The 27,109-nt window shown below is 43.2% G+C and overlaps 1 protein-coding gene across 1 annotated transcript in view; it reads right to left on the reverse strand.

Annotated features, from left to right (window-relative positions):
* Window positions 1-2,500: 2,500 nt before the first annotated feature.
* The window catches only part of Jhy (junctional cadherin complex regulator), a 59,203-nt gene continuing 34,594 nt past the window's right edge, over window positions 2,501-27,109 (reverse strand). The window contains exons 5-10 of the mRNA XM_040730136.1: window positions 26,375-26,488; window positions 21,285-21,910; window positions 15,056-15,347; window positions 5,949-6,029; window positions 5,098-5,226; window positions 2,501-2,961 (exon numbers count right to left, since the gene is read on the reverse strand). Coding sequence (XP_040586070.1) covers window positions 2,764-2,961; window positions 5,098-5,226; window positions 5,949-6,029; window positions 15,056-15,347; window positions 21,285-21,910; window positions 26,375-26,488 — 1,440 coding nt within the window. The 3' untranslated portion in view covers window positions 2,501-2,763. The remainder of the gene's footprint in view (window positions 2,962-5,097; window positions 5,227-5,948; window positions 6,030-15,055; window positions 15,348-21,284; window positions 21,911-26,374; window positions 26,489-27,109) is intronic.

Consider the following 27,109-nt stretch of genomic DNA (forward strand, 5'->3'; position numbering starts at 1 on the left):
TTAGGCATCATCGCCTTTCCTGGGATTACCTTTTATTTTGTTCCTCAATACTGTCTTTTCTTGACTTGCTTTCTGGATAAGTCCCAAGAGACTCCTTACTACACAAAACAATATCAAGAAGACAGCTGTCATTAAATTCAGATACTTGTAAGAAAAAGGAGGTTCCATGCAAGAGGATGCTCTTGTTGAAACTTGGGAGAGAAAAAGCACAGTCAAAAGGAGGCTGCACCAAGAAGGCACAGCTTGAAGGCACAGTTCACTGAGACAGGGCAGAATTATCCTATGCCTTTCAAAGGCTCATATAGCATCTGGTCAAATGCATCCTCCCCAGCCACTGCTGTCTCTCTCATGTTATCACTCAAACATAAATTTCCTTCCTTCCTTCCTTCCTTCCTTCCTTCCTTCCTTCCTTCCTTCCTTCCTTCCTTCTTTCCTTCCTTCCTCCTCCCCTCTATCCCTCCCTCCCTCCACTTCTTTCCTTTCTTGCTTCTGTTCTTTTAATTCTTGTTTTGTCAAAACTCAAGGATTTCCTAGGTTGTATTTTCAGTTTATTTTTGTTAGGACATGTGTGTTAACGTCACAGTGTGCATGTGGTCAGAGGATGGCATTCAGGGGTCAGTCTTCTTCTTCTACCAAGGGACTCAGGGATTGTGTGGCACACATCTTTCCCTGCCAGCCCTCCATGCATTCTAACAGGAGATTTTGATGCCATATTGATATGATTGGCCCACAAGGCTGGCTTCCAAAAGGCAGGTCCTTTTTTCTTTTTTGAATTTCTGAAACAAATGCTATAAAATTAATCACTTTATTAGGATTATTAAATCAATATCATGAAACTTAAAAAGGGGATACAAAGCATTTGTCCTCCCTCTGTGTCTGGACCATGGTGACTTAGTGACATTCCACTGAACCTTAACATTTCGAGATGGCTTGAGACCACAGGAAAGTCTACTGGATTAATTCAACCCCAAACTTTCAGCAACAATTTTATTTCTTTGGCTGAAGTATTTTAGATGCCATGTGGCGCTGAGTAAGGAATTTTGATGCCCTAGGGCAGTGATCCTCAACCTGTCTAATGTTGTGACCCATGTTGTGGTGTCCCCCAACAAAAATTTATTTTTGTTGCTACTTCATAACTGTAGTTTTGCTACTTTTATGAATCATAATGTAAATATCTGATGTGCAACCCCCGTGGAAAAAAGGTCTCGACCCACAGGTTTAGAACCGCTGTTCCAGGGTCTTACATGCTGGATGGTAAAGCGTGGCCTTGAGGAATCTTGTGAAACAGTGTTTGTGGTCTGCCAATTCATTTCACAGCTCATCTCAGCATTGGCTTTCAAGTGTGGAGGCGGTGGGAGGGTTCGAAGCTGGTAACAACATCCTCTGTCCACAAGTAAATGCCTTTCTCCACCTAAGCTCTGCTCTCAGCTTTAAGAGGAAGTTTCTTGCAGGCAGCTTTTGTTCCTGTCATGAATATGTAGCACACATACGACCCAAAAGTGGATTTTTTTTTTTTGGTTTTTACGAGACAGGGTTTCTCTGTATTCAAAAGTGGATGTCTAAAGCGAATCCTTATACCACATGGGTAGATTCGCCCTAGATGGTTAAAATGACATGTTTCTTGACATACTCATGGTGGGATACAATGTCCAGGAAAGGGGTAGATGTTAGTCCTTTGGTAAATGTGTTGTTGCTGTTTTGAGACAGACTCTCACTATTTAGATCAGGCTAGCCTCCAACTTGAAACACATCCCCACCCTCCCTGCCTCAACTTCCCAAGTGCTGTGATTACAAACATGTGACCACTCCCGGCTCTTTAAGATCGAGACTCTTGATAATGCTTCAAAAGAGAAAAATAAAAAAGAGTATGAATAGTTACATTCATAGTAGACTCTGAAGTACATGCATTTGGTAATATTTGGATATAACCACAATGGTGACAAGATGCCTGGAGAATTCATAGTCGTGGAATTGATGACTTTGACCATAAAGTGATCTTAGGTGGGTTTCTCTGACTAACGTTTTAGTGTTCTGTTAAAATGAAATCAGGACCTTTTTTCCCCCTATTCAATACTCATATCTAGAAGTGTCTTCAAATTTTCCACTTTATATTTTAGACTTTTTTGAAACTTGAAAGCTGAAGTAATACTTTGGACACGTTACCTCAGTGACTAGGTCAGCCAAATTCATGTTAGTAAAAACATGTTAGTCGGCCGGGCGGTGGTGGCGCATGCCTTTAATCCCAGCACTCGGGAGGCAGAGGCAGGCGGATCTTTGTGCGTTCGAGGCCAGGCTGGACCGATAGCCTCCGAAACAATACAGGGAAACCCTGTCTCGTAAAAACCAAAAAAACAAACAAAAACAAAAAAACAAAAAAAATGTTAGTCTGTGCATTCTGTCTCAGGGGGTAGAAAAACACATATGGACAAATTTATTTGGAGGGGCTTGTAGATATTCGTTATATGGAAAAAGGGCAGAGGTAGTTTAACAAACCAGAAGATCCAATATAAACCAATGGCTTTATTGTCTTGCTCTCTATCAGTCCAAATTCCAGCAGATTTGAAAATAAGTGATATGTATTTTTATATCCAGAAGGTGAAATATGTCCCAGTGTCTGGGCCCCATGCTAACTTCTACACAGAGCAGACAAGAGCAGGAGGCAGGTGACAGTGCCAGGTTACCACTCAGAGTAGATGGGATTGTTCAGTTGTTCGTCTTCTCTGTGTCCCTGTCATAGCAGTGTTGATCCCCACCTAATGCTACCTAGACGATGTGAAGGACTTTGAAGGCAGCTACGGCCTGCTTTTCTCGCTCATGCCTGCTCTGCAGGACCTCCAGCAAGGAGATTTCTGGTAAGCTTCCTTCTTTTTCATGGTTCCTCGTGTTCTTAGTTTTCTTTGCTACATGATCAGTCAGACTTGGTGGTTTGGGTTTGGGGATGGTCTTAGCATATTCCAAAGCCTAAGGGCATGAAAAGAAAAATGTTATTTAAGTGAGAAGTTAGTCTTAGGAGAGGTTTATGATAGAGATGGAGACTGCTGTAATATGAGCAGAAATGGCGACTGAGTGGAAAAATGCAGATAACACATTATAATGCATAGTTTCAACAAAAGAAATTAGTCACTAAATGGCATATTATGGAACAAAAAGGAGCTAGAGAAGGATTTAGGCAGCTGTTATGCTACTCAGATGTTTTCTTTTCTTTTTTTTAAGATTTATTTATTTGTATACAGTATTTTGTCTGCATGTATGCCTCCAGGACAGAAGAGAGCACCAGATGTCATTACAGATGGTTGTGAGCCACCATGTGGTTTCTGGGAATTGAGCTCAGGACCTCTGGAAGAACAGTCAGTGCTCTTAACCTTTGAGTCATCTCTCTAGGCCCCCACATGTTTTTACCATGGCAGATTATTTATTTATTTATTTATCTAATTATTTATTATAGATACAGTCTTGTGCCTGCATATGTGCTTGGATACCAGAAGGGGGCATTATAGATGGTTGTGAGCCACCATGTGCTTGCTGGGAATTGAACTCTGGACCTCTGGAAGAACAGCCAGTGCTCTTAACCTCTGAGTCATCTCTCCAGCCCATGGCAGATTCATTTAAGTGTTTACAGATTTCTCATGTGTTTATTCTGTCAACTCTCTGAGAGTCTTGTTAAAACCAAACTTCTAATAGAATCAAATAAGCCTTTCTACCCAGAGCAAACTTGTAGCTGAAGGACTTGGAGACTGAAAACATCACTGTAGTTGATGAAAACTCAACTCTGTCTTTATGTCTCATTGTTCTTTGAAAGAAAAGTTGGGTATTTTAAAGTGTATCTATAGAAGATAGATGCTGAAGATGTAGGGTTTTAAAAAATTGATGCCAAACTTTAAAGGTTAAGTTGTGATTAAAAGTGGGACCAGTTGGGCTAAGGACGCTGCTCAGTGACAGAATCTTTACCTGCATGTACATGACTCTTGGTTCTGTTAGGGAAGGGGAAGAGACGGAGAGGAGTGAGAGAAAGAGAGAGTTGAACGTGATTGATACTGGTTTTGTATTGTTAAGCTTTTGCTCCTAGACTTATGTGTATGAGTACTTTTCTTGCATGCATGCCTGTGCACCCTGTACATGCCTGGTGCCCTCAGATGTCATAAGAGAGTCCTCTGGGACTGGAGTTACAGACAGTTGTGAGCCACCACATTGGTGTTGGGAACTGAACCTGGTCCTCTGTAAAAACAGCAGGTGCTGTTAACCACTGAGCCACCTTTCCAGCCCCAAGCTTTGTATTTTAATAAGAATTTATTGACAGCTGAAATGGGAATTGATAGTATTATCAAGTATCAGGAAGGGGGAAAACACCAAGACATAAAACATTCATCTAAATGTATGTAAGAGAAAGGCATGGGAATTCTCAATAGATTTGTCACTGTGAACATCTTCATGAAAATGGGCTGGAGGAAGAAGGAAATGGTGCGATGGGGAAAATGAAGTTGACAAGGTCTGAGGAAGAATTAATATATGGTTGGTGAAAAGAGAACATGTAGTGAACTTTCCTAAAGGCACTGAAGGATCGCATACTCCTCATGCAAGGAGTCCCCATGGATGTATAGGGTTAGATGGATCAGCTAATTTCCTTGAAAGTTATTTAATTATAAAGAATGTAACCAATTGTTAATCCAGACTGTTAGCTCCTGATGAGAAATCACTTCGTTATTTTTACATGTAACAAAACTAAGACAACATACTGACCTAACAGTAGTGAGTGAGTGTGTGCGTGTGTGTGTGTGAGTATGTGTGAGTGTATGTGTGAATTTGTGGATAGCATATGAGTGCAGAAATGACTGTTTCTAAATGTTCCCTATTTTCCAAACACATCCCCAATCCCCAGACAGGGTTTCTCTGTATAACAGCCCTGTCTGTCCTGGAATTTGCTTTCTAGACCAGGCTGACCTTCTAACTCACAGAAATTCACCTGCCTCTGCCTCCCTAGGGCTGGGATTAAAGGTGTGAGCCACCATGCCTGGCTCCAAACACACTGAGGTTAGGTGGTGACCCAAGTTTTCTTTCGATTTCGACTGAAGCATACGTGCCCCGATGCCAGCTTCTTACCTTATGTCGAGAAATCACTGGTTTGCTTTCAGTTTTTGCTGTCTCTGGTTTGGACAGCACGGACAGTGTCTTCATGTTGTATTCCTGGACTTGCCTTGCGTATTCTTTTTGCTGCACTAACTTTTTCATCTGCTTGGAGAAAGGGAGTATAGTGAGCTAATCTCTTCTAATTCTCCCAGTGACACTGGTTTCACGGAGGTGGGAAGCTCAGGGGGGTGACTTGTGTAGGGTGGCAGCAGTGAACCGGTTAATCTTTCCCTGGAGAATCTGCCCTGAGTGCAGCGGTACTCCCAGTGTTCTCTTAACAGAGGCTAAATCCTATTCAGCCTCTTCTTTGTTGCATTTACCCAATTTATTTTCATTTTTGCTTCCAACTTTGAACTATACTCTTTTTATGCCTGAGTGCAACTGCAGTTCAAACACATTACATGAAGATCTCCTTTCACTAGAGGGAAGAGAGTGAAGTGCGTGTACTTCTTAAGGCTTGAGGAACTCACATCCTAAGTGTGTCTTCTCTGCCGCCACTTCAAAGTTATCAAGACAACTCTATCAGGGAGACCAACAACCGCACAGCACACGCGTCCCTTTTCACATTCATGTGCCCCACGCTTCTGGGGGAGGCTTTCAGATCTAACTGAAAGGCGGTGCATAAAATAACACAGGCTAAGAGTGTTGTTTATTTTTGCAGCAGGAATATCTGGGTCTCTATTGTGCCAGCATGGCTGTTCCTGAGGGGTTTCTACTCAGTGCCGGATGTTTGCACTGGGTTTGATGCTGGGGTGCATCTTTCCCCCCATATTGCTAGGGACAGGTAGAGGACACTGAGTGTGAAAATGCCATATGCCACTTACGTTGTCTCTCATGGACTCCAAGTCAGGTCCCAGGCCTCCAAGCTTCACGTCTCTTTTCTGATAACCTTTCAGCTTGGAACTCTGAAAAATACAACCACAGAAACGGTTCCTTTTTAGGATCAGTGGCCCCTCCAAGAAGTCATGGGGACATGGGAAAGAAGGACAATGAAAACCAGAAGCCCTGGTGGGAGGCGGGAGAATGAGTGCATTTCCTGGCAATAGTGCCATTTTCATGGTAGTTACTGATTATAGCCTTTTTGGTTTGTGTAGTTGGTTAGCTAATGTATTTTGACTTTTTCGCTTCTACAATAAAAGAAATTGAAATTCTGAAATAATAAGCAATTTCAAGATAATAATTTGCTCTTTGGTTAACATTTTTAACTAAAGCATATATAATACAACCCTCCCCTAGCAACAGTTACCATGATCAGTCCAGTTGAACAGTTTGCAAAACCAAATGACTCCTCAGAAATGGCAGTCAAAATACACTATTTCAGAAAGTCCCTGTCCAGTGGGGTAAATGCTGCCCGCCTTTTGAGACACCCAGAAGGCAAGTGATGAAAGTGCAACTTGAACATTTTTACAGTTCATTGTTGGAATAGGAGACAATTTTAAGGATAAAAACCAACCATTATTCATTGACAATACTCAAAGCCTTGGCAAGACCCACTGAGAAATTCATTTCATTGTTAGTGTGATTTTGGAAGATTTGAAGGACACCTAGAATTTGACAGTGTAACTCTAGCATCGCACACTTAAGTAGACAGAGCCACAGAGGGAGGCTATGACCGGAGGCGACATTAAGGTATACCCCAAACTGCAGTTTTCCACATGAAAACCAAAGCTGGGACGTGCCATTTGCCCTTGTGGGGAAACCAAAGCCTCTCCTCTTTCCTCAATGAATTTGGTTCCATTTTCTAGGAAGGATAAGAGCACTATCACCACAGGAATGGTTTAGATAACTTGTCTTAGAGTTGCTATTGTCATGACAAAACACCATGGCCAAAAGCAACTTGGGGAGGAAAGGGTTTATTTCATCTCCCAGGTCACACTGCATCACTGAGGGAAGTCAAGGCAGGAACCCGGCAGGAACTGAAACAGAAGCCATGGAGGAACACTACTTACTGATTTGCTTTTCATGTCTTGCTCAGTTTGTCCCAGGACCATCCGCCCACAGTGAGCTGGGTCTTTCCCATCATCTATCCATCAAGAAAATGCCCTATGACTTGCCTACAGGCAATCCAATGGAGGCATTTTTCTCAGTGTTCCTCTTCCCAGATATGTCTAGGGTTGTGTGAGGTTGCCAAAAACTAACCAGAACAATGGTAATAACTATTTTAGGGCAAATTTAAGTTTGTGCTTAGAGTTGAAAAAATGACGTGTGCCACCTGTGTGATATTAACTAACTGTATATCATGTCAGTTATGGTGTCTTACACCAGGTGTGGTGGTACACGGCTCTACTCCCAGCACTCGGGGTTGGCAGTAAGGCCTGAGAAGACAGTGAGTTTGAAGCTAGCCCACTCTACTGAGTGAGTTCCAGGACAGTCAGGGTCATACAGAGAAAACTTATCTTGAAAAGCAAAATTAATTAATTAATTAATTAATTAATTAAAAAATGATTGTGGCTTGCCTTTACCATTGAGATTCAGACTCTAAATATAAAACAAAACTGAATGGTTAAAATCAAACAAACACATCTATATAGTAAGACACAACTAATTTGATAATAAATAATCAATTATCTTATTTGAGGAACAGTGAATTACAATCCTTTTTGTAGAAAGAGCTCATACAAATACATATGCTGATGTGTGGGAACACCAGACCTTGAGCAGAGACCCACTTCCCCTTCTGCCTGGGAGTAGGCAGCTGTCAGACCATTTAGTGAGATGCATGGAGCAGAGAAAAACTGGACCTGAGACCATGGGAGCCTACCTAAGCCAGTTTGAGTGAGATCTCCTAAATCAGTGTTCCTGACCCTTGATGTCATCGAATCTAGAGCCCAAGAAAGAAAGAAAACAGTCGGTTTGAGATTTCCAGTTTCTCAACAGACCTGCTGCATCAACCTTCCGGACCCATGAGTTTTCATCGTGAAGCCAACAGAGAAAAAAGGACCCATTTAAAACATTTGGACATTGGTATGGACTGTGATGAGGGGCAAAAGCTTCTTTTCAGTAATTGAACAGGACATGGTCACTTGAAATATCAGACTTGATGGTTCCTGTTTCTGGAATCACGACTAGGCCAGTGTATTTTTCTAGAGAGATGCAACTTGTCCTAATGCGACAAAAAGGAGACTTTGACTCAAGTCGCCTAATCAGCTGACGTTAAATCAACAAACTGCATCACCACAGGAACAAATTGGTGCTCTGTGGATAGTGCAACAAGCCTATTGTTCATATTTTTCATAATGCTACATGTGTAACATCAATGATTGTACCTAATGTATCTGTGTAAGTGCACTTTCTAAATGCTTTCCTGAGCAGATCTTGGAACAATTGTAAACTTTATCAAATTGTAAATGTAAATCACATGCGGGTTACCCTTGTAACAGAATGTAAATCACGTGTGGGTTACCCTTGTAACAGACGAAGGCTGGTAGAATGTTATGGCCCAGATCTGGTGATGGGTACGGTGATGGAGAGGCGCTATGTCAATGGGGGTCCTGGAAATGGTGGCAGTGGCGGTAGGCATTCTGGCTTTATGCCGAGCTCAAACGTGCCTTGTTCCAGAGGCAAGAGATCTGTAACCAAGTATTGCTTAGCCTAGCCCATGGCAATCCCGATAGCCATGAAGGTTGGTTACAGATAATTTAAAGTTGGGGTGCTCTGATGACGGGCAACCTGTGGGAAGACCCCTCCCGCCTAAGACAGGGGTTCAAGGTCCCCCAAGGACGGGAAAGGGAGGGTGACCCTACTTGACCTAAGCCAGGAGTGCCTCATTTAAAAATAAAAAGGGGTGAATTGTGGGAACACCAGACCTTGAGCAGAGACCCACTTCCCCTTCTGCCTGGGAGTAGGCAGCTGTAAGACAATGTTTACTAAAAACATGTTTACTAAAAACAATACAATGCCTGGGGGCATTAAGTTCCTGGAAAAGGCCTGCCCACAGAAACCACCCTGACCTCGACCTTGTCCAAAGACTAACCACCTCTTCTGCCACGCCCAGATCAGTTTCTGGGGTCAGAGCAGAACCAGCAGGGGAGAGGAGAGAGCAGAAGCTTCTCTGGTGGGAGGCTTTCTTAGGAAGTTTTCTTGAACCTTTTTGGAGCCTGCTTAAAGTTTTCTTTACATCGTTGAACGAGTCTCTGTGTTGTCAATCCCCGACACCCTCCGCAAGTTCTCAGACACAGGCTGCGCGGCAGACGCAACACTGATGTTTGTAAAGTGGTGATACATTTTAGACAATGGCAGAATGTTTTTTATGTGTAAGATCATCAAAGATTAAAACTAAATGATTGCAGGCCATGCTGACAGCAAGATGGCAGGTCGTATTGCTTTGAAATCTTATGATGTTATAAACTGATGCCAGCATTTAGACAAAAATTCAACATCTGTTTGTATGTGTAGACAAAAAATTCACAAGAATACAACCCAAACTGTTAAGAGACGTGAGTAGGATTTCCAAGAGTTTTCAGAATAATTTTCTGTATGTGTGCATATGTATTTTAAAGTTACTGTGAATTATGTGAAGTCCTAAGATAGGCCATATGCCTTTAAAATGAATAATTTTAGATTTATCTATTTTATTTGTTTGTGTATGGTTGTTTTACTTACATGTAGGCATGTGCGGCCTGTAACCTGTGCACATTGCCTGTATGCTTTTGTCTTCTCTGGATTAGTTATACTTGTCGTGATGTAAGTACTACTGAGAGAGTCCTTCTGGTGTCACAATGACTTGGAAAAGCCTGTTGCATTCAGTACAGGTGCACTGTTTCTAGAATATGGGGACTGACTTTTTCCTACCAGCCTCCCCACCACAGAGCTCTGGCCAGTAAGCTAGAATTGAATGTGGTGGGTAGAAGTTGTATCTTTGGAGGCTTTTATTCAGGTTGGTGTGGCAACTGTCCTCTCTTTTTTATTTTTTACCCCAATCCCGAAAGTGGATGGGACTCCTGCAGCAGGAACAGCACTCCTTCAGGCAGGGGAGAACCGGAGAATCACACAATGCTTGGTTCTGATGTTTTGAGCTGTGGAAACCCCAGTGTTAGCAACTGCCTACCTCTGGGTTAATTGTATCAAAGAAGAATGAACCCATGGTTCTGAAATTGCTGGTCAGTCTGTCACTGCTGTGGAAGGCAATATTCCTAACACACCAGGGCTTCAGTGTCACTATTCAGAAGGAGCAAAATAAAGTGCCTCGCAGGTGCAACACTTCTAGGATTAAGGGCTCAGTAAACAGAACTGGCTCCATTATGATGTTAAACATTTATGGTCAAAACTCCCTCACTGCATCGAAGTCTGAAAATCAAGAGAAGGTAAGATTCCATTTTAAAGAATAATAGACATTGCTCATCGAAGACATTCCAAAATAATAAATCTTTAGGAAAACAGCCATTAACAAGATAAAAGCACTAAGTCTGCTCCTGTCTGCTTCTTGTCTGCTATATGTTTTTTATGTCTTTTCTTTTGGGAGGGGGCTGGGTCTGGCTATGTAACCCCGGCTGTCCATGAGCTTGCAACTCTTCAGCCTGGTGTTGGGACTGCAGGCTCACGCCACTTGTGTGGCTATGTTTGATTTGTTCATACTCTTGTTGTTTTTAATACTAAAGATTTTTTATTTAAAAGTATTTGTGTGTGTGTGCGCGCGCGTGCGTGCTTGTGGGTACACATCATTAGGCCTGTGCAACAAGTTCCTTTATCCACTGAGTCACCTTTCTGGCCCTTCTTCAGACATTTACAAAAGTATTCATATACTACAGACTATTTTAATTTTTTACTAACCATTTTGATATTTCATTCTACTTATCTGATATCAAGTGGACTGCAAAAATGTGAATTTTAGACAAACATTTTATCATTAAATAATTTAGGCATTCCTCTAGATACTGTTCATTGAAAATACGCTGAGGTAAACACTGTATGTTACTTTGATTTTTTTCCCAAAAATGGTGGAAGTATTGAGATCTAATAAACATTTAGGGCCACCAGTTAGCATTTCTGCTACCACTAAGATGATTCTTTTTTTTTCAAACCTTGGTTACAAGGTACAGTATCAACACACTTTACAAACTTCAGTCATTTTTAATAGCTGAGTGAACACAGACAATTTATGCCTGAAACTACAAACCCATTCTTCCCAAAGGTGCCATCTGTGTCACTGTTTCACAATCATTCAATTATGGACTATTTGCTAAAGTAAAAAAAAATGATAAAAAAGTTTAAAAAAAAGAAACCAAACAAATAAACCACCACTCATATCCAAGTCATAAATCCAATTTGCCTGAACACGATGAGAAAGAAATGATCAGTGGGCAGAAACCTCATCCTTAGCCCTGGTGCAGCTTAACTTTTAATTATTCTGCCAACTCACAAAGGACATGACAGGAAGCATGGATAATTGTGGGATGATCTTCAGCCACTCTTCTTGCTAGCAACTTCAGTAAGCATCAAGGTTATAATAAAAAAAAAGAAAGAAAGAAAGGGTCTATCTAACATTCCACACAGACATGGAGGGAGAGCATGTGGCCCAAATGAGCCATCCCCATGGCTGCTGATCCCTTTATAGGATGAGCTGCCTAGAGCACAGCGACATTTCCCAGGGGACGGAGGTGGCTCCTAGGGGAGTGAGTTTGTTCCGGGTGACTGGTGGTAAGAATCCTGTATCTGCTTAAGTTTGGCGCAAGTAATTAGGAAGAACCCAGCACTGTAATTCTGTTTGATCTCTCTCCATCTAAAGTCTTACTAGCATTATTGAGATGTAATTTTGATGCCACAAAATTTACTCATTTAAAGCTGTTCAATTCAGTTGTTTTTAGGTTAGCCGCCAAATTGTGTAAGCATTGCCCAATCCAATTGTACAACATTTTCATCGCTCTGAAAACAAAACAAAACTCCAGTACCCGTTAATCCTCTCTGTCCTGGTCCAGTCCCCACACCTCTAGTCCTAGGCAACTAAGCTACTTAATGCTTCTTCAATAGTCTTTTACAGTCAAACAGTCCTCAGACTTTATTTTCATTTCTCTTTTCTTGGTTTTCTTAAAGACTAAAAAGTAGTGCAATGTCAAAACGATGATGGTGGTGATGATGGTGATAAAGATGGTGATGACAATGACAGTGATAAGATGCCAGTACTGACAGTCCTATTAAGCCTCTGAATAGAGGGATCAAACTTTGGAATACAGAAGCATGGTCTAGACAAATCCTACCTGTCTTTGTGAAAGCTCACATGAACTCAGGCTTTGTGGTTTACACCTGCAATCCTAGCACATGGTAGGAGGAGAGGGAAAGACCACCATAAGACAGGAGGTCAACTTGGGCTACAGAGTGAAGGAGATCCTGTTTTTTTGTTTTATTTTGTTTTTTTTTAAACCAAACCAAAAAAAAAACAAACAAACAAAAAAACTCACATACCCACTGACATCTATTGGACTTGGCCCCTCAAACATGAGACTTTCCTTTCCTGGGGGCAAGGTTTCTAGTACCATTCCTCATTCTCTCTAGCAAGGTGTGTGACAGTCACTGTATGCTCCAAAGAGTACACCTGAGTTGAAGTGACATTGACTGATCTGTGAGGACTTGTTTCAATTCCGAAATGTTACACCCTGCTGGGGGTAAGGAAACTACACTGCAGACTTAGTCTCCAGAAAATTCCTCAGATGTGTAAGACTAAGAAAGCTACTGAAAAACAAGATAAAAACAATGCCTTGGATGCCTGGGAGCAGCGAGCAAAGGATATGTGCTCTGTGGTCACTAAACTTAATCCAAATAAACCTCTTTTTAGGGGCAGCCAAGCAGCAAGCTCCAGATTGTCTGTGACAACAAACACCAGTTAATCATACAAGCTCAACCTTCATCTGCCAGGGAACTCCTTACTGAGCCCTTACTCAGTAAAGTGGTGCTGGAGACAGCAGAAGTATATTTTGATGGTTTGGCATCCCTTGTACTGTGTTAATTTCTTAGTCATAAGCCTGGATTTAATGATGTGGACAATGCCTGGTATTCTGAAATCACTCACGACAGCACTGCCAAAAGAGGAAGGGACCCCAGGCCTATTATCTTTACAAATCCTCAGAATTTTTACCGTGATTCAGGGAGATTCCCTTGGAAACCAAGAGCTTTGACTTGGCTAGCAAATAGACGTGACATGGATAATGACTCCCCCTGTCTGCTGCAGCGACTACCTGCTGTCCTATACAAATCACTCAGTTCTAAGTCACTTCAGCTTCTGGCCAGGCTTAAAGACAAAGGGTGTTCCAGTGTGTTTGTCGGATGTAGACGGAAGGTACTGGGGTGAGAAAATGGATGTGTGTGGATTGCAGTCACCCTTGCAGGAATTGAGGAGGGGCGGGCAGGAGCAGGGAGTTGTCCCTACTCTTCCCACCCCCTTGATTGGTGGTGCTATGCACTGTCACAAGGGCATTCGCCTCCATCCTTTCTCAGCACAACATGAATTCAATTTGTGAAAAGGAAGGAACAGGAAAGAAATGATGTATAATCTTTGCTAGAGAATAAGGTGAGGTTAGTACATTATTTCATTTAATATCACACTACACCTAAAAAAAACAAGAAAGAGTGATTCTGATTGTTCCTATGAAGAATCAGGGATTGGGGTAAGACAGTAACTCCTCAATCGAGAAGTGTCTCCATAAGATGGGTCTGCAGGCAAGACTGTAGGGCATTTCCTTAATTAGTGATTGATGTGGGAAGGTTCAGCCCGCTATGAGTGGGCCAGTCCTAAGCTGGTGGTCCTGGGTTCTCAGAGAAAACAAGCTGAACACGCCACAGAGGAGCAGCACTCCTCCAGAAACCCCAGAGACACCAGGAGATGGGGCTGGACCAAAGACTTCCGAATGACTGAATCCACCAACTTCCTTCCAACCCAGTTCAAAAGCTGTTGTTTTTCAGCTACAGGAAAGTACTCTTCTGAGAAAGTGTGTTTGCCTGAGTTTTAGGCCCTGGTGATCTGTAAGCTCTGGGGTGAGCAGGCCATTTACAGCAAGTGTTGGCTGCAAAGGCTGAACGTATACCCCATGGAAATAATACATATGATGCTTGCTTCCCTATCTGGTCTATAAGTTGGCTTATTTGAGGAACACTTGAAAGTGATACAGGCACTACTTTAGAACCCAAATGCCATGTAATCACACCTGCCTGGGAAAATAAATGACCCCTGATTCTCCAAACTGGGCCTCCTTATTTACAGTGGAAATCGGGTCTTCCAGTTCCAAGCTAATATGAGTGCTTTCCATGCCTCAGACCATGAGTTAAATAAACTTCTTTATAATATAACGTGTCTCAGGTATCTTATTATAGTAATGAAATACAAAATCACATTATTTCACCCCAGAACCAAGTGATCTTCCTGAGAATTTAAAAAGTTGTGTTTGGAGCAAGACATGAAGAGATGGAATTGCACAAAAATGCTCACCATGGTGACCTAAAGTCTAGATGAAGAACTCAGTAAAGACCAGTTGCCTTTATGGAGAGCAGCTTAGTCCACCGGCTGGCCTGGGGACTTTGCTGTAGAAGCTGAGGTGAGATGTGCACCAGGAGGAATCTTCTGGTGCCGAGGAACCAGTAGTGGATGGCCAGAGAGCTCACTCACTCAGCCCTACGCTCTCTTTTCAGATAGGAAGGTGTGAGACTCAGCTTGGGAGTGGGACTGGGGTGAGGAAAAGTGGGGACTGAATGGAGGATAGAGCAGAATTATTATTGCCTTCCCTGAGATGACCTGGAAAGAAAGTGGGAGTAGGCACCCTTGACAAGAGAAACTTCTGGAAAGACAGGGCGGGGAAATCAACCGGGGAATAGCAAAGGCTTGAGGGGAGGGTTCCTGGCTCCTGGACCGGCTTGCAGTGTGAGAGGCTGAGTACTAACCAGCCACGTTCCACCCGTGTCATCAAAATGAAAAAGTGACTCGGCTGAACAGCCGTGCCGCTATCACCTTTGTGCTGCGCTTCCGGTGTTTCCTCCCTCTTTCCAGCTGAAGCAGGTAGCCTTCCGAATTACTGCGGGCCATCTTCATCTGCTGTCTGTGGTTTCTCTCTGAATCGAGCTGGGATTCACTTTCCACCCTGGACAGGATAGGTGGGAGTGTGGTGCTGGACAAGGAGCCCTCGCTGGGCTGCACTTCCGCCAGCTGCACCAGGGCTTGCTGGTGCTGCTCCATGATCTGGGCAAGCCGGGAGTCCGGAGAGGCACTGACGCGTTCTGCCTCTGAGGAAGAGTGGAATTTCCTTTGGAGAAAACATAAGCATTTTAAATAAAACTTGATCCCATAATACCGCTTTCTGTGTAGAAGTCTTTAGGAACCATTAATCTTTTCATGAACACATTGATTTTGCATCTTCAGTCCCTCCTCCTTTTCCTTGGGACACTCTAACTCCCTTTTAAGAATATCTTTCTATCTATCTATCTATCTATCTATCTATCTATCTATCTATCTATCTATCTGTGTGTCTCTCTCTGTGTGTACAGGTGCCTTTGGAATTCAGAAGAAGGTGTCAGATCCTGACATCTGTAGTAACAGGCATCTTATGTGAGTGTGGGGACCCCAACCCCAGACCTCTGTAGCAGTATCAACTCTTACCAGCTGAGCCATCCCTCCGGCCTCCAACAGGAAAGGCATGTTAAGGATTTGCAGTTAGTGCATGAAGTATAGGATAACAAGCAAGAAAATAAACAACAACAACAAAACCCAAACACCATTTTGAAACCCAAAGACCTTTCCACTACACAACAAGTAGAAATGAGGGACTAAATTAAAGGAGTGCCTTTAAATACATAGTTGAATGTGCCAGAGAATCTGGGAACTTCCAGGGATGGAAACAAAAAGGAATGAAAGCCAAAGAAGGTTCTGGATTAGCTAAAGATGAGGCTGTCTTTGGGGACTTTTGGGTAAAGGGTTTGAGGTTCAAGAGTTGGTGCAGGTGGGCTGGGAATGTGGCTTATTTGCTGGAGTGCGTGCCTGACCAACCAAGCCAGCAAAGAAATCTTGGGATTCTCTTCTCTATGTTGGGAGGCAACTGTCTTTTCTGAAGCTCCACACCTTTCTGAAGAAAGAAAAAAAATACTCTTGTACCTGTGAAGTACCAGGGACAGAAATTATTTGCATCACCCAATAAAAAGACACAGAACTGGTGAGAGGAAGCTTCCATCAAGTGGTCCACACTGATCACGCCACAGAAATACAATGTCAATAGGCCTGTCACTCAGCTCCCAATATGATTTTCAGACTGTCTCACAAGCAAGACCAGCCCTGATGCAGACACAGAACAGAGGAGGGGGGAGGGAGGGAGGGAGGAGGGAGAGAGAGACAGAGAGAGATAGAGACAGACAGACAGAGAGAGCGAGAGCGAGCGAGCGAGAGAGAGAGAGAGAGAGAGAGAGAGAGAGGGAGGGAGGGAGGGAGGGAGGGAGGGAGGGAGGGAGGGAGGGAGGGAGAACAAAACCTCACCAGCACAAAGCAAAACCCAGAGGAAAGAGAAACTAAGGACATTTAACAGCTTAAAATTGTCAAAAAGACCCTCACTTGCCATGTGTCTTGTTGAGAATGTAGGATGTCCAGAAGGAATGATGCTGCTTCCCAGGTAAGAGCAGCATCAGAAGATAGCCTTAGAAGCAAAGATATACCCTGGAAGTCACGACAGCAGTGGAAGGGTGGAGGCCAGGAGGATGGAGTCAGTGCCAACACTGCACCATCGAAGAACAATCCCGGAAGGATGCATCTGAGCAAGGCACTAGAAAGCACAGAAAGAGGATGGAGAGGATGGGAAGAGGTGGACCACGATAGCCTTCCGTGTTCTTCCCGGAGGGAAAGGAGGCAAGTCCCCAGCTTCAAAGGAGCTGGCACAATGTATAAAACAGTGATCTAACAGCTTCCGGAGGGAAAATGAATAGCCATGTGTGACAGACCTGAAATCTGGTGGCTTCATATTGTGTCAACGTCACATTGGAAGCAAGAAGAATGAATGGTTTCTAAGTTAGAATTCTGCCATACTCTGCCAGCCGAATGTCGTTCAGGCGGGCAGGATGAAGACAGTGTTGGCGGTGCAAGTCTCAGAATGTTCAGCTTCTAAGCAGCGGATGGAGTTCTCTGGTGGGATGAGAGTGGAGAGTGAGGAAGAGGAGGAGGCACGGAGAAAGGCAAAGGCAAGCTGCATGAGGGACGGAGCTAAGGGGCGTCCTTGTGGTAGGAATGGCCTGGCATGGAGAAAGTGTGTGCAAGACACCACAGAGAAACACCCGACCTCTGCCATAACACCACATTCCTTGTTCAAAGAAAATACCAGAGGATGAGTTAGTTCAACAGAATACGAATATTGAGATCCTAAGGAAGGAAATCCAATCAGGAGAAAGACCAAGGGTGTTCTCAGGACAGCTGTGCAGCAGGTCTCTAGCACCATCAAACCATTGTTGAGGAGTGTCAGCAAGGTATGGTGGAACATACCTGCCATCCTAGCACTTGGGAGGCTGAGCCAGGAGGGTTGCCAAGAGCTTGGGCACAGCCTGGGCAACACACTAACTATTAGGCACCAGGCAGGGCTACATAGTAAAACTCTGTCTCCCTAACCACCTAAAAGGAGAAAAAGTAATAGCGGAAAAGAAAATAAGGACATGACGACATGACTACAGGGAGAGTAGATCTCAAATAATGTGAAGACGTGAAATGAAAACCTTAATTGTAGTACATCTTAACACAGGGAAAGTGCTAACTTTTTTCTAGAAAATGAAATTCACCAGTCTGAAGGGGAAACAGGAATACTGCAAAGACCAAGTCATTATAATAATGAGTAAGGGGCTTCAAATCTGCTCACAGACAACAACAATAAAAACAAGGCCAGACAAAATCAATAGTTTCATAGAAAAATTCCATTGACCTTTTATGTAACATGTAATTCCTACAAACTGTTCCAGGGGATATGAAAGAGGAGAAGAAAGCCCAGTCTTCAGCTAACTCATAAAGCCGATGCTCTTCCAGCGTGCTCAGGTCTCCCCTCCTCAGATAGCCTGGGCTGACCAGGAACTCAAATTGTAATTGAACTCCTGACCGTGACAAGACCTTGAACTCCTGACTCTTCTACCTTTATCTCCCAGTGCTTGCTGCAGACCTGCTCCACCAAGCCTGGTTTGACAGCGTATGGATAACACAACTAGGCGAGGCCAATGGGAGATAGGAAAGATATAGGCTTGTCTTCCTTCATGCATATGAATGACACTAAGTCCTAAACAAAGAAAATTGAGCGGTTTATTAAAGATCCAGTCTGATGGGCTGGGGGGAGGTAAGGACATGTGGTAGAGTCCCTGCCTAAAATGAGCAAGGCTCTGGGCTCCTTCACCAGCATCAGAAAACAAAAGCCTAATACGACAAGTTGGGTTAATTTTGGGGACAAAAGGACAGCATCCCAGTAGGAAGCCTATGAGTATATTTCATTACATTATAGGATTGGTGAAACATATTTGATAAAATTACAAGCTCACTTATAACAAAAGTTCTTTGCAAAGGAAAATAGTAACAGGAAGGAATTTTCTATATCTGTCTACTAAAAACTAAAAATTATTGATTTTTATTATTGTGTATGTGCATGGGGTTGTGTGTGTGCACAAGTGCACATTGTGAGAATATATGTTTGTATAAAGGGTGACATACACACATGTGTTGCAGTGCATGTGTGGAGGGCAGAGGATAATGTTTGGAGATGGAACTCTAGACATTAGGTGCACATGATGGACTTGATCGGAGTCAGGTTGTTTCTATGTAGTCCAGGCTGCCCTTGAACTCAGTATCGTTCTCCCTCAGCATCTTGTGTGGTATACACAACCACACCCAACTTAAATACTAGTTGTAATTACAAAAGGACTGGAAGTCATCCCCTAAAGCCAGAGAAAAGACAACAAAGGTACTTCCAACCATCACTGTCACTCCAGCAAGCTGACTCAGACCCTTACTGAATGCTCACCCCAGACCGTCAGATACAGCCCCTGTCTCCCTACTGATTTATATGTAAAGTTGCCTCCCCATCCTGTGTCGCAAACAAGCCCATGAAAGGTGTCCCGTGTATCACACTACACATGTCTTCTGTGCACTTTAGCATCAAAGTCTGCATCGCATGTAAGGTGTCCAGAACATGATTTGCAAAGGAGCATCAGGGATGGTGTCTTGAAGGGACTTTAAAAAACCAGCCTGTTTTTGCTTATAGAAGTAATGCATCTACATTGCAGGAAAATTGAACAATTGTAACTCTAAAGAAAGAATGAAAAATAACCTTGATTTCTCTTGCCAGAGATAGTCACTGCATCTTTTAAATTTAAATTTTATTTATTCATTTATGACAGGGTCTTACTATGTAGCTTTTGCTGGCCTGGAACCTGCTATGTAGACCAGACTGGACTTGATGTGCCTGCCTCTGCCTCCTGAGTGTTGCAATTAAAGTCACGTGCCACCACACCCAGCACTTTTCATGTGTTTGGATGTTTTACTTACATGTATGTCTGTGCACCACATGTATTCTTGGTGCCTTCAGAGACCAGAAGATGGCATTAGATCCTCTGGAACTGGAGTTACAGATTGTTGTGGGTCACCATGTAGGTGCTGGGAATTGAACCTGGGTCCTCTGGAAGAGCAGTCAGTATTCTTAACCACTGAGCCAGAGATAACCACTACTCATCATCAGGTGGACTTTCTTTCCACATGCACATTGAGACAGTAGAGGCCATAGTCCTAGGCTATAACCTTGTACCTCATTATCTTCTCTTTTTGTTGTTTTGAGAAAGGGTTTCTTTGTGTAACCTTGGCTATCCTGGAATTTGCTTTGTAGATCAGGCTGGCCTTGAACTCACAGAGATCTGCCTGCCTGTCTCCCAGTGCTGGGATTAAATTTGTGCACCACCACTGCCTGGCTCATTACCTTCTCTTGGGGGAACATTTCCTCAGAGGCATAACTTTTAGTGGTCACAGGAACTAAATATTAAGTGATATTTCCCTACTACTGGATTTTTAGCTCATTTTTATGGTGGTATTTCTGTGCCTACACACCTTGGTCACTCCAGGTTGAAGATAACTTTTCCCCTGGTCATTACTCAAATCCTTCTTTTTTTTTTTTTGGTTTTACGAGACAGGGTTTCTCTGTAGTGTTTTGGAGGCTGTCGGTCCAGCCCGGCCTCAAACTCACAGAGATCCGCCTGCCTCTGCTTCCCGAGTGCTGGGATTAAAGGCATGAGCCACCACCGCCCGGCCTACTCAAATCCTTCTAAGCATGTTAAATTCTTTTGGCTGTGTCCCTGTGCCCTTCCCTTGCTCCAACTTCTAGTTTCCCTACCACAGAGACAGTAGAGGAGACCCGGAAGAGAAGGTCGGCATCTGAAGTAAGACTGTTAGTTGTCCTTTTCTGCTAGCCTGACCCACTCAGGAGTTTCCCTCCCCTTTCTTTATCCACAAGCCTCTTACTTCTCCTCTGAACAAACCACTCATGATAGGAAGTTCCAGGCAGGTGTGATGGCTCTGTTGTAAAGGCACTTATGCAAGCCTAATGACTGGTTTAATAAAGAAGCTGACTGGCCAACAGCTGGACAGGTTAAGGTTAGGCAGAAGAGCCAAACAGGGAATGCTGGGAAGAAGAAGGGCAGACTCAGGAATTATGAGCAGACACAGAGAGAAGCAAGATGGGCATGCTGCACTGAGAAAAGGTACTGAGCCATGTTGCAAAGTGTGGATACGAAATAAGGGTTAGGGGCTGGAGAGATGGTGCAGAGATGAAAAGCACTGGATTGGTCTTCCAGAGGTCCTGAGTTCAATTCCCAGCAACCATATGGTGGCTCACAACCATCTATCATGAGATCTGGTGCCCTCTTCTGGTGTGCAGGCATATATGCACACTGTATGTGTAATAAAAGTAAGTAAATAAATGTAAAAAAAAAAAAGAAATAAGGGTTAATTTAAATGTAAGAATTAGCTAGTCACAAACCTGAGCTATTGGCTGAGCGTTTGTAATTAAGATTAAGCCTCTGTGTGGTTACATGGGAGTTGCTTTTGGGACAGAAACTTCCACCTATGTGTGTGTGCATTCATGTGCATATATATACAAACATTATGCATGCACACACACATGAAAACACATGCACATTCACAATAATAAAACTAAAAATTTTTGTAACTAAAAAAGAAGAATTCTCACCATAGCATCTCTATGTTCTTGTATTTTGTCTCTGCCTGTGGCTGTTTGGATGGCTTCTTGATCTTTGTTGACCTGTATATATTCATGTCATAATCAGACTGAGGGCCTTTCTGTCCCTGGGACATTTGTCTGTGAGAAAGTTCATTAAACTCTTGTAGTTCCATATCAGAGAGCACGTAGTTGGGCAGCTGCCTATACAAAAATTGTTTCTCTTCTTCATGTCTCTGTCCTCTTTTTTTGTTAGTGTTCAGCCCCAAGACAGAGTTTTTATACAATACTCTGTTAAAACCCTGGTTGGGAGGAACAAATGTGTCGGAAGGGACTTGGGGATTGTGGGTGAGTGTTCTGGCATCCTGTAAGTCGGTGTTAGAAGAGTTCATATATGTGGCCAGTCCATGTTTTGCTGAGGCATCCATAGGCTGTCTTTGGTTTTGTGGTTGTTGGAGAGGGTAATTCTGATTTTTTTGATTGAGAACAGGCTCTTTCTGGCGTTTCTTCTGTTTCCGAACCCTGGTCTTTCCTGTTCTTCTGGAAGGTTGTTGCCCATTGGCTGTGTCAGAAGACTGACCTCTTGGGACATTGCCTGCTTTTGTACCTTCATATTGAGACAAATGTTCTTGGTAATTCTAAAAAAGATATTATAGTTAAGGTAAAATTAGAAGATGAGTACTCTTCATAAATTTTCAATTAATTCTTTTTTTTTTAAATGGGAGTTGAAACTTCTAGGAAAGTGGCCATGAGCTGATAAGGAGAAAGTACAGAGAGTTCTTTCCTAACTGCAGGTGATTAGAGGGTGAGGGGCCCAGGAAATTAACATTGTAAGCCTGGAAGGAGCTTGAGAGCTTAAAGCGGGCTCTGTGTTAGGTCTCTGACTGGCAAACCGTATGGGAAGGTGTCACCAAATGAGGGAGAGAAGCTTTACCTCCAAAGAGATGCTCAGAGAAAGAATACACATCTATGCCCACAGGTGCAGGCTTATGTTAACTAAGTATTTCCAAAACCCCACCCAGAAGACACCAGATGTTTTCCTGTAACAAGCAAGTCCAAGCTCAATCCAAGACACAGATCAGACTGTCAGCTCTTCGAACTCACACAGGTCAGAAGCTAGAAATGAGCTCTTAGCCAGATGAAACAAATTAGATCTTATTCAGAGGGTTATTCAGAGTCAGAGCTGGGATAGGGCGTCCGTGAAACCACAAGGACTGTTTTGCTTTCTGTTGCTTAATATAGCCTGCACTTAGGCAATCAAACATCTGGGGAAAGGGATTTCAATCTCAAAACCATCTCCAAGCTTTTCTAAGTCCAATAACAACATGATGTATTCCCGGGACAATAGATACACTGTGTCACTATATTGTGCTGTGCAGCCATTTAAGAGTATTTCCCGAGGAATGGAGCACTCATTACTTTGTGAAAAATGAGCAGGGTTAAGAGGCTTTTGGAAAGAATGATTAACTGCTTATTGAAACAGTAAGATGACCGTGTGCATCAGTGTGTTATATAACTGCAATGTCTTTGTCCCTTTCAGGACACACATGTAAAAAGGAACCCTTCATGACCCATATCTATGCAATGTTAATTGAAAAATGCAACCATTAGGCAGTACATTGGAGGCCAGTGAAAATACTCATACTGGGCAAAGCATGCCTTTCCTTGTTCAGATTTGTTTTGGTTGGTTGGGAAGCAAGATTACATCACGATGATACAGTTTTAGGTTTTATTTCACTTCCTTGATACTACCTGAAAGGCTGACAATAAGATCCTCTGCATGTTCCCAAATAATAATCATGGTCCCATTTCTAATAAAACCACATTAGGATGTTAAATTTACAAGACTGTTAAATGTACAACAGTGATATAGAGTATCGCTTGTAGTAGCAGACTGGTTAAATAAGGAAGGACTGTATTTGAAAAGTAGCACATTTCCTTTCTATTTTGAGCCACTTCAGGATTGACTAGGCTCTCACTGGCTCTTATAAATTTTCAGTTTTCACCTGTAGTTCTCTCCCACCTTAAAAAATGACAAATACCTTTCTTTATACATCCAGGTAGGAAAAGTGTTTTCTTCCACACGGTATATCAAGTTGCATGGGGCAGCATGAGCAAAAAAAAAGTCTCTCCCGATATATGGCCCCAAGTACATTCTTCTTTGTAGTCGCTCCCCAAAATCATTAGAGTTTTTTATTACATGTACTTATTTGTGTGCGTGCACACAATACCCATGTGGCTGCACACATGCTATCGTGCATGTGTGGCATCAGAGGACAACCAGCAGGGGTCAGTTCTCACCTCCCACCATGTGGGTCCCAGGGACAGAACTCATATTGTCAGGCCTGGTGGCACTTTTGCTTGGGGAGCCATCTTGCTGGGCCAGAAATTGCTGTTTTATAACCTTACAGGTGTGTTTCTGAAACACAATGACTCTCTTTGTGTTGTCATCATGTTAATTAAGGTCAACCAAGTCTCTCTTTGCTATGATCTATAAACTCTAACTCATACTGATCAGCCATGGAATTATTCTTTTTTACATTCGTCCAGCCTTTCCATCTCTGGGGGGAATAAAGGATTAACTAGGGACTTTCTGCTGTCAGTTGACTTATAGTTCCCCAGGAGGAATTCCTTTACTGGGGAACTATGTGTGAAGTTCTTGACTCTAGCTGTGTTGTTAGCTTGGTTGCCGACGATTCAGCTCACAGCAGCCCTCATCATAGGGTGCTTTGTCATCAAAGGCCACAGTCTTATCATTTTACCAAACTTGAATTGTCTCGGGAGTTAAATCCTCCATTCACGTAGACGTAAGTGCCCAGAGTTGGCATTTCATTCTTCAGAAAGGAAGACGTTTATGGGCTTGATATGATTCCTCTCACCTCCCAAGTAGCCTCCTTGAGATCTGCTGCTGGCTGGAGATTTATTACCCTACAATTGAGGCATCAGGTGTCACTCTTTAGGTGGTGAGACCTGAGTTCCCTGAAGTTAATATACAAAGCTGTTCTCAGGCTATTTAATCTCCATCAGCGCGGAAATCCGCGATTTCATTCTGTTCTCACTAGGATTCTTTTGTTACCGACGCTGGCAACTGGTATGCCCTCTGTGCACTCAGACTAACGGCTTAATGGCAGTAGGTTTTTATGTCACATGTGGAGTGTCAGTGCTGGGAAATCTCGATGCCTAAAGTTGAGATGGGAGTGTTATAGTGAGACTCATCCTTAGTCATCAGTGTCCACCCACACTGTACGTCACTCCAGCTCTGTGAAAGGCACTGGCTGCTTCTGTCTAGTGGCTCAGGTGTCATAAGCAAAAAGCAGAATGCACACTCCTACTGCAGCCAGCATGCTCATCTCCTCTGACACAGAGGCCACTGTTGCTCTTAGCTGTCCTAATTGGGCCATGGGGTCCTGGGCCTTCTACCTAGGATCCAAGATTACCTCTAACCCAGTGAACTTTCTGTTCTATTATTCTGTTTGGCTTCTCAGTTTGTTAAGAAATAAAATGTGATCTTAGGTTCCAAATCGTATCTAATATTATTAAGAAACATCTGGCATGAATTATTAACTAAGTCCCTCCTTGTCAGCAAAGAAGAACTCAGGTCGGATAAACAGAAGCAACACAGATGTTGACCTGACCAAATGCACAGCTCTTCGGAAAGGTGGGAAAAGGGGCTGGTCACTGGGACTGGACCATGATTAGTGAAGGCTCCCATGTGGTTATTCATGCTGTCATCATTGGTGCTTTTGGTTTTGGTCTGGGAAGACCTCATTTCACCCGTGGACACCTGGAAGTATCTTGTGGCCAGGGATGTACTTCTGCACACTGTCCAGCATGGCATCTGAGAAATGGATGCCTTGGGTTTGGGCACACTGATGAAATGAGACTTAATGAAACCTGTGAAGACCCACAGGGGAGTACAGAATGCTGCAGGACAGACAGTACGGTCTGAGGAAAGCACACCAGAGAAGGCTTAAGCAGGGCGGAATGGTCTTAAGTAGCCACAAGACTCTGACGTGAAAATCATGATGACGCCAAGGCTCTCTGTCAGGTCAAGTCGTGGATGCTACCCCCCACCCCCTCCCCCACTGCCAGGAGACACTTAAGGCCTCATCTCTTCTACTGTTTTGATGTGGCCTCCCTGACATCAGCTTTCAGGAAGTTCTGGGTGAGTACTATTTATTTATTGACTCATTTTAGTTCTCTCAGCCGCCTAGACACCTGGGGAGGACAGGAGAGGGTTTAGGATGTCTGACTTTTCTAACGTCTCTGATGCTTGGATGAACTTTAAAGTTTTTTAACTTTACAGTTGCTGTGTGTGTGACTTTAACTGGTGATTTCAAAAGACTCACCCCTCCTTCCCCTGCCCTTGAAACAAAGTCTCACTGGGTAGCACTAGCTGACCTGGAACTTGCTATGCAGACCAGGTTGACCTCACACTGACTGAGATCCACCTGTCTCTGCTGCTGAGTGCTGGAATGCTGGAATTAAAGGCATGCCACCATGCTCGTCCTGTGTTAAACAGGGGCGGAACCAGATCCAGGAATGACTCCATGTATTTCCATGCACTGACTAAGGGAAAGATCAGATCCCAGTGATTTTTTTTCTATTTCTTCTAGAAATAGTGGGACAATTACTCCCACCTCCAAATCGCTTATGAGTGCCCATGGACAAGAAGGATGGTGTCATGCTAAGTTACCATTCTAGAAACAAGGCTAGGTGAGGCTCTGAGGGATTCCATCAGCTTTAGGGACAGTGTCACTTGAGTCTATTGGGTAGCTACTAGCTCCCAGAGGTAACATTATTTTTCCCCTTGTACAACCCTCATTCCTTCCTTCTGTGAGAGTCTTTTGTCTTTGTATGCTTGGAGTGTGAAATGATGGTCTTCTGGGACAGGGCACCTTTTAAAAAGCACGTAGGGTTGCTGGCAGAGCAAGCATACAAGCTATGGCACTCATTGGCCAAAGGCAGTCTTCAGCATAGGCTGGTAGATAAGTATTCTGGACATAAAATCAACCCTTAAGTGAGAAGAACTCAGTGCCAAACATTACTTATATCTAGCAGTACCACTTGAAGCACACTTAACACACAGTCTAGTAGGTGACCTTGAGTTGTTTCGCTCTCTGATGCCATTTGTCCTTAGGGTCCACAGAAGTGTTTTTGACTTCTTTCTCATTCTGGATAGCCATCTTGCCAGTACCTCTGATGGGGTAGGAGATCTAAGAGGGTAAAGCACATAGCACAGTGAGTGGCATATACTGCCTCCTAAGTGGGTTTATTTCAGTCCTACAGTTGTGGGGTTCAAGTCTGTGTGCTCTAGAGAAAGGTCCTGGAAAGACAGGATTTATGTTTGGTTTCTTTCAAGGTCCCATTGTTTCAGTTCTCAGGCACTTACATCAGTCAATTTTTTATCACCGTGATAAAAAAAAAAAAAACTCAAGCTAAACTGCTTCAAAGGAGGAAGCATTTATTTTGATGCATGGTTGCAAAAGGTCAGTCTACAGTTACTTAGCCCTGTTGTTTGGGGCCTGGGGTGAAGTAGGATATCATGGTGGGGAGGACAGTAAGGAACAAAGCAGTTTACCTTACAGCAGCCAGGAAGCAGGAGACACGGGGGTTGGGGGGAGAGGCTGGTAATTCACTGTACTCTTCAAGGACACAACCATATGACCTACTTCCTCCAACTACTCCCTAAAATTTCTACCATCTCTTAACAGTACCATAAGGTGAGGACCAAGTCTTCGACACCTGAGGTGTTTGGGAAAATCTGAGATAAAAATCATTAGAGGGACCTGGATTGCTCCCAAGGAAGATGGAAATAAAGTGTTCTCTTATGCAGG

Source organism: Mesocricetus auratus, unplaced genomic scaffold, assembly GCF_017639785.1.
Source record: "Mesocricetus auratus isolate SY011 unplaced genomic scaffold, BCM_Maur_2.0 Super-Scaffold_100022, whole genome shotgun sequence".
Taxonomy (NCBI): Eukaryota; Metazoa; Chordata; class Mammalia; order Rodentia; family Cricetidae; genus Mesocricetus; species Mesocricetus auratus.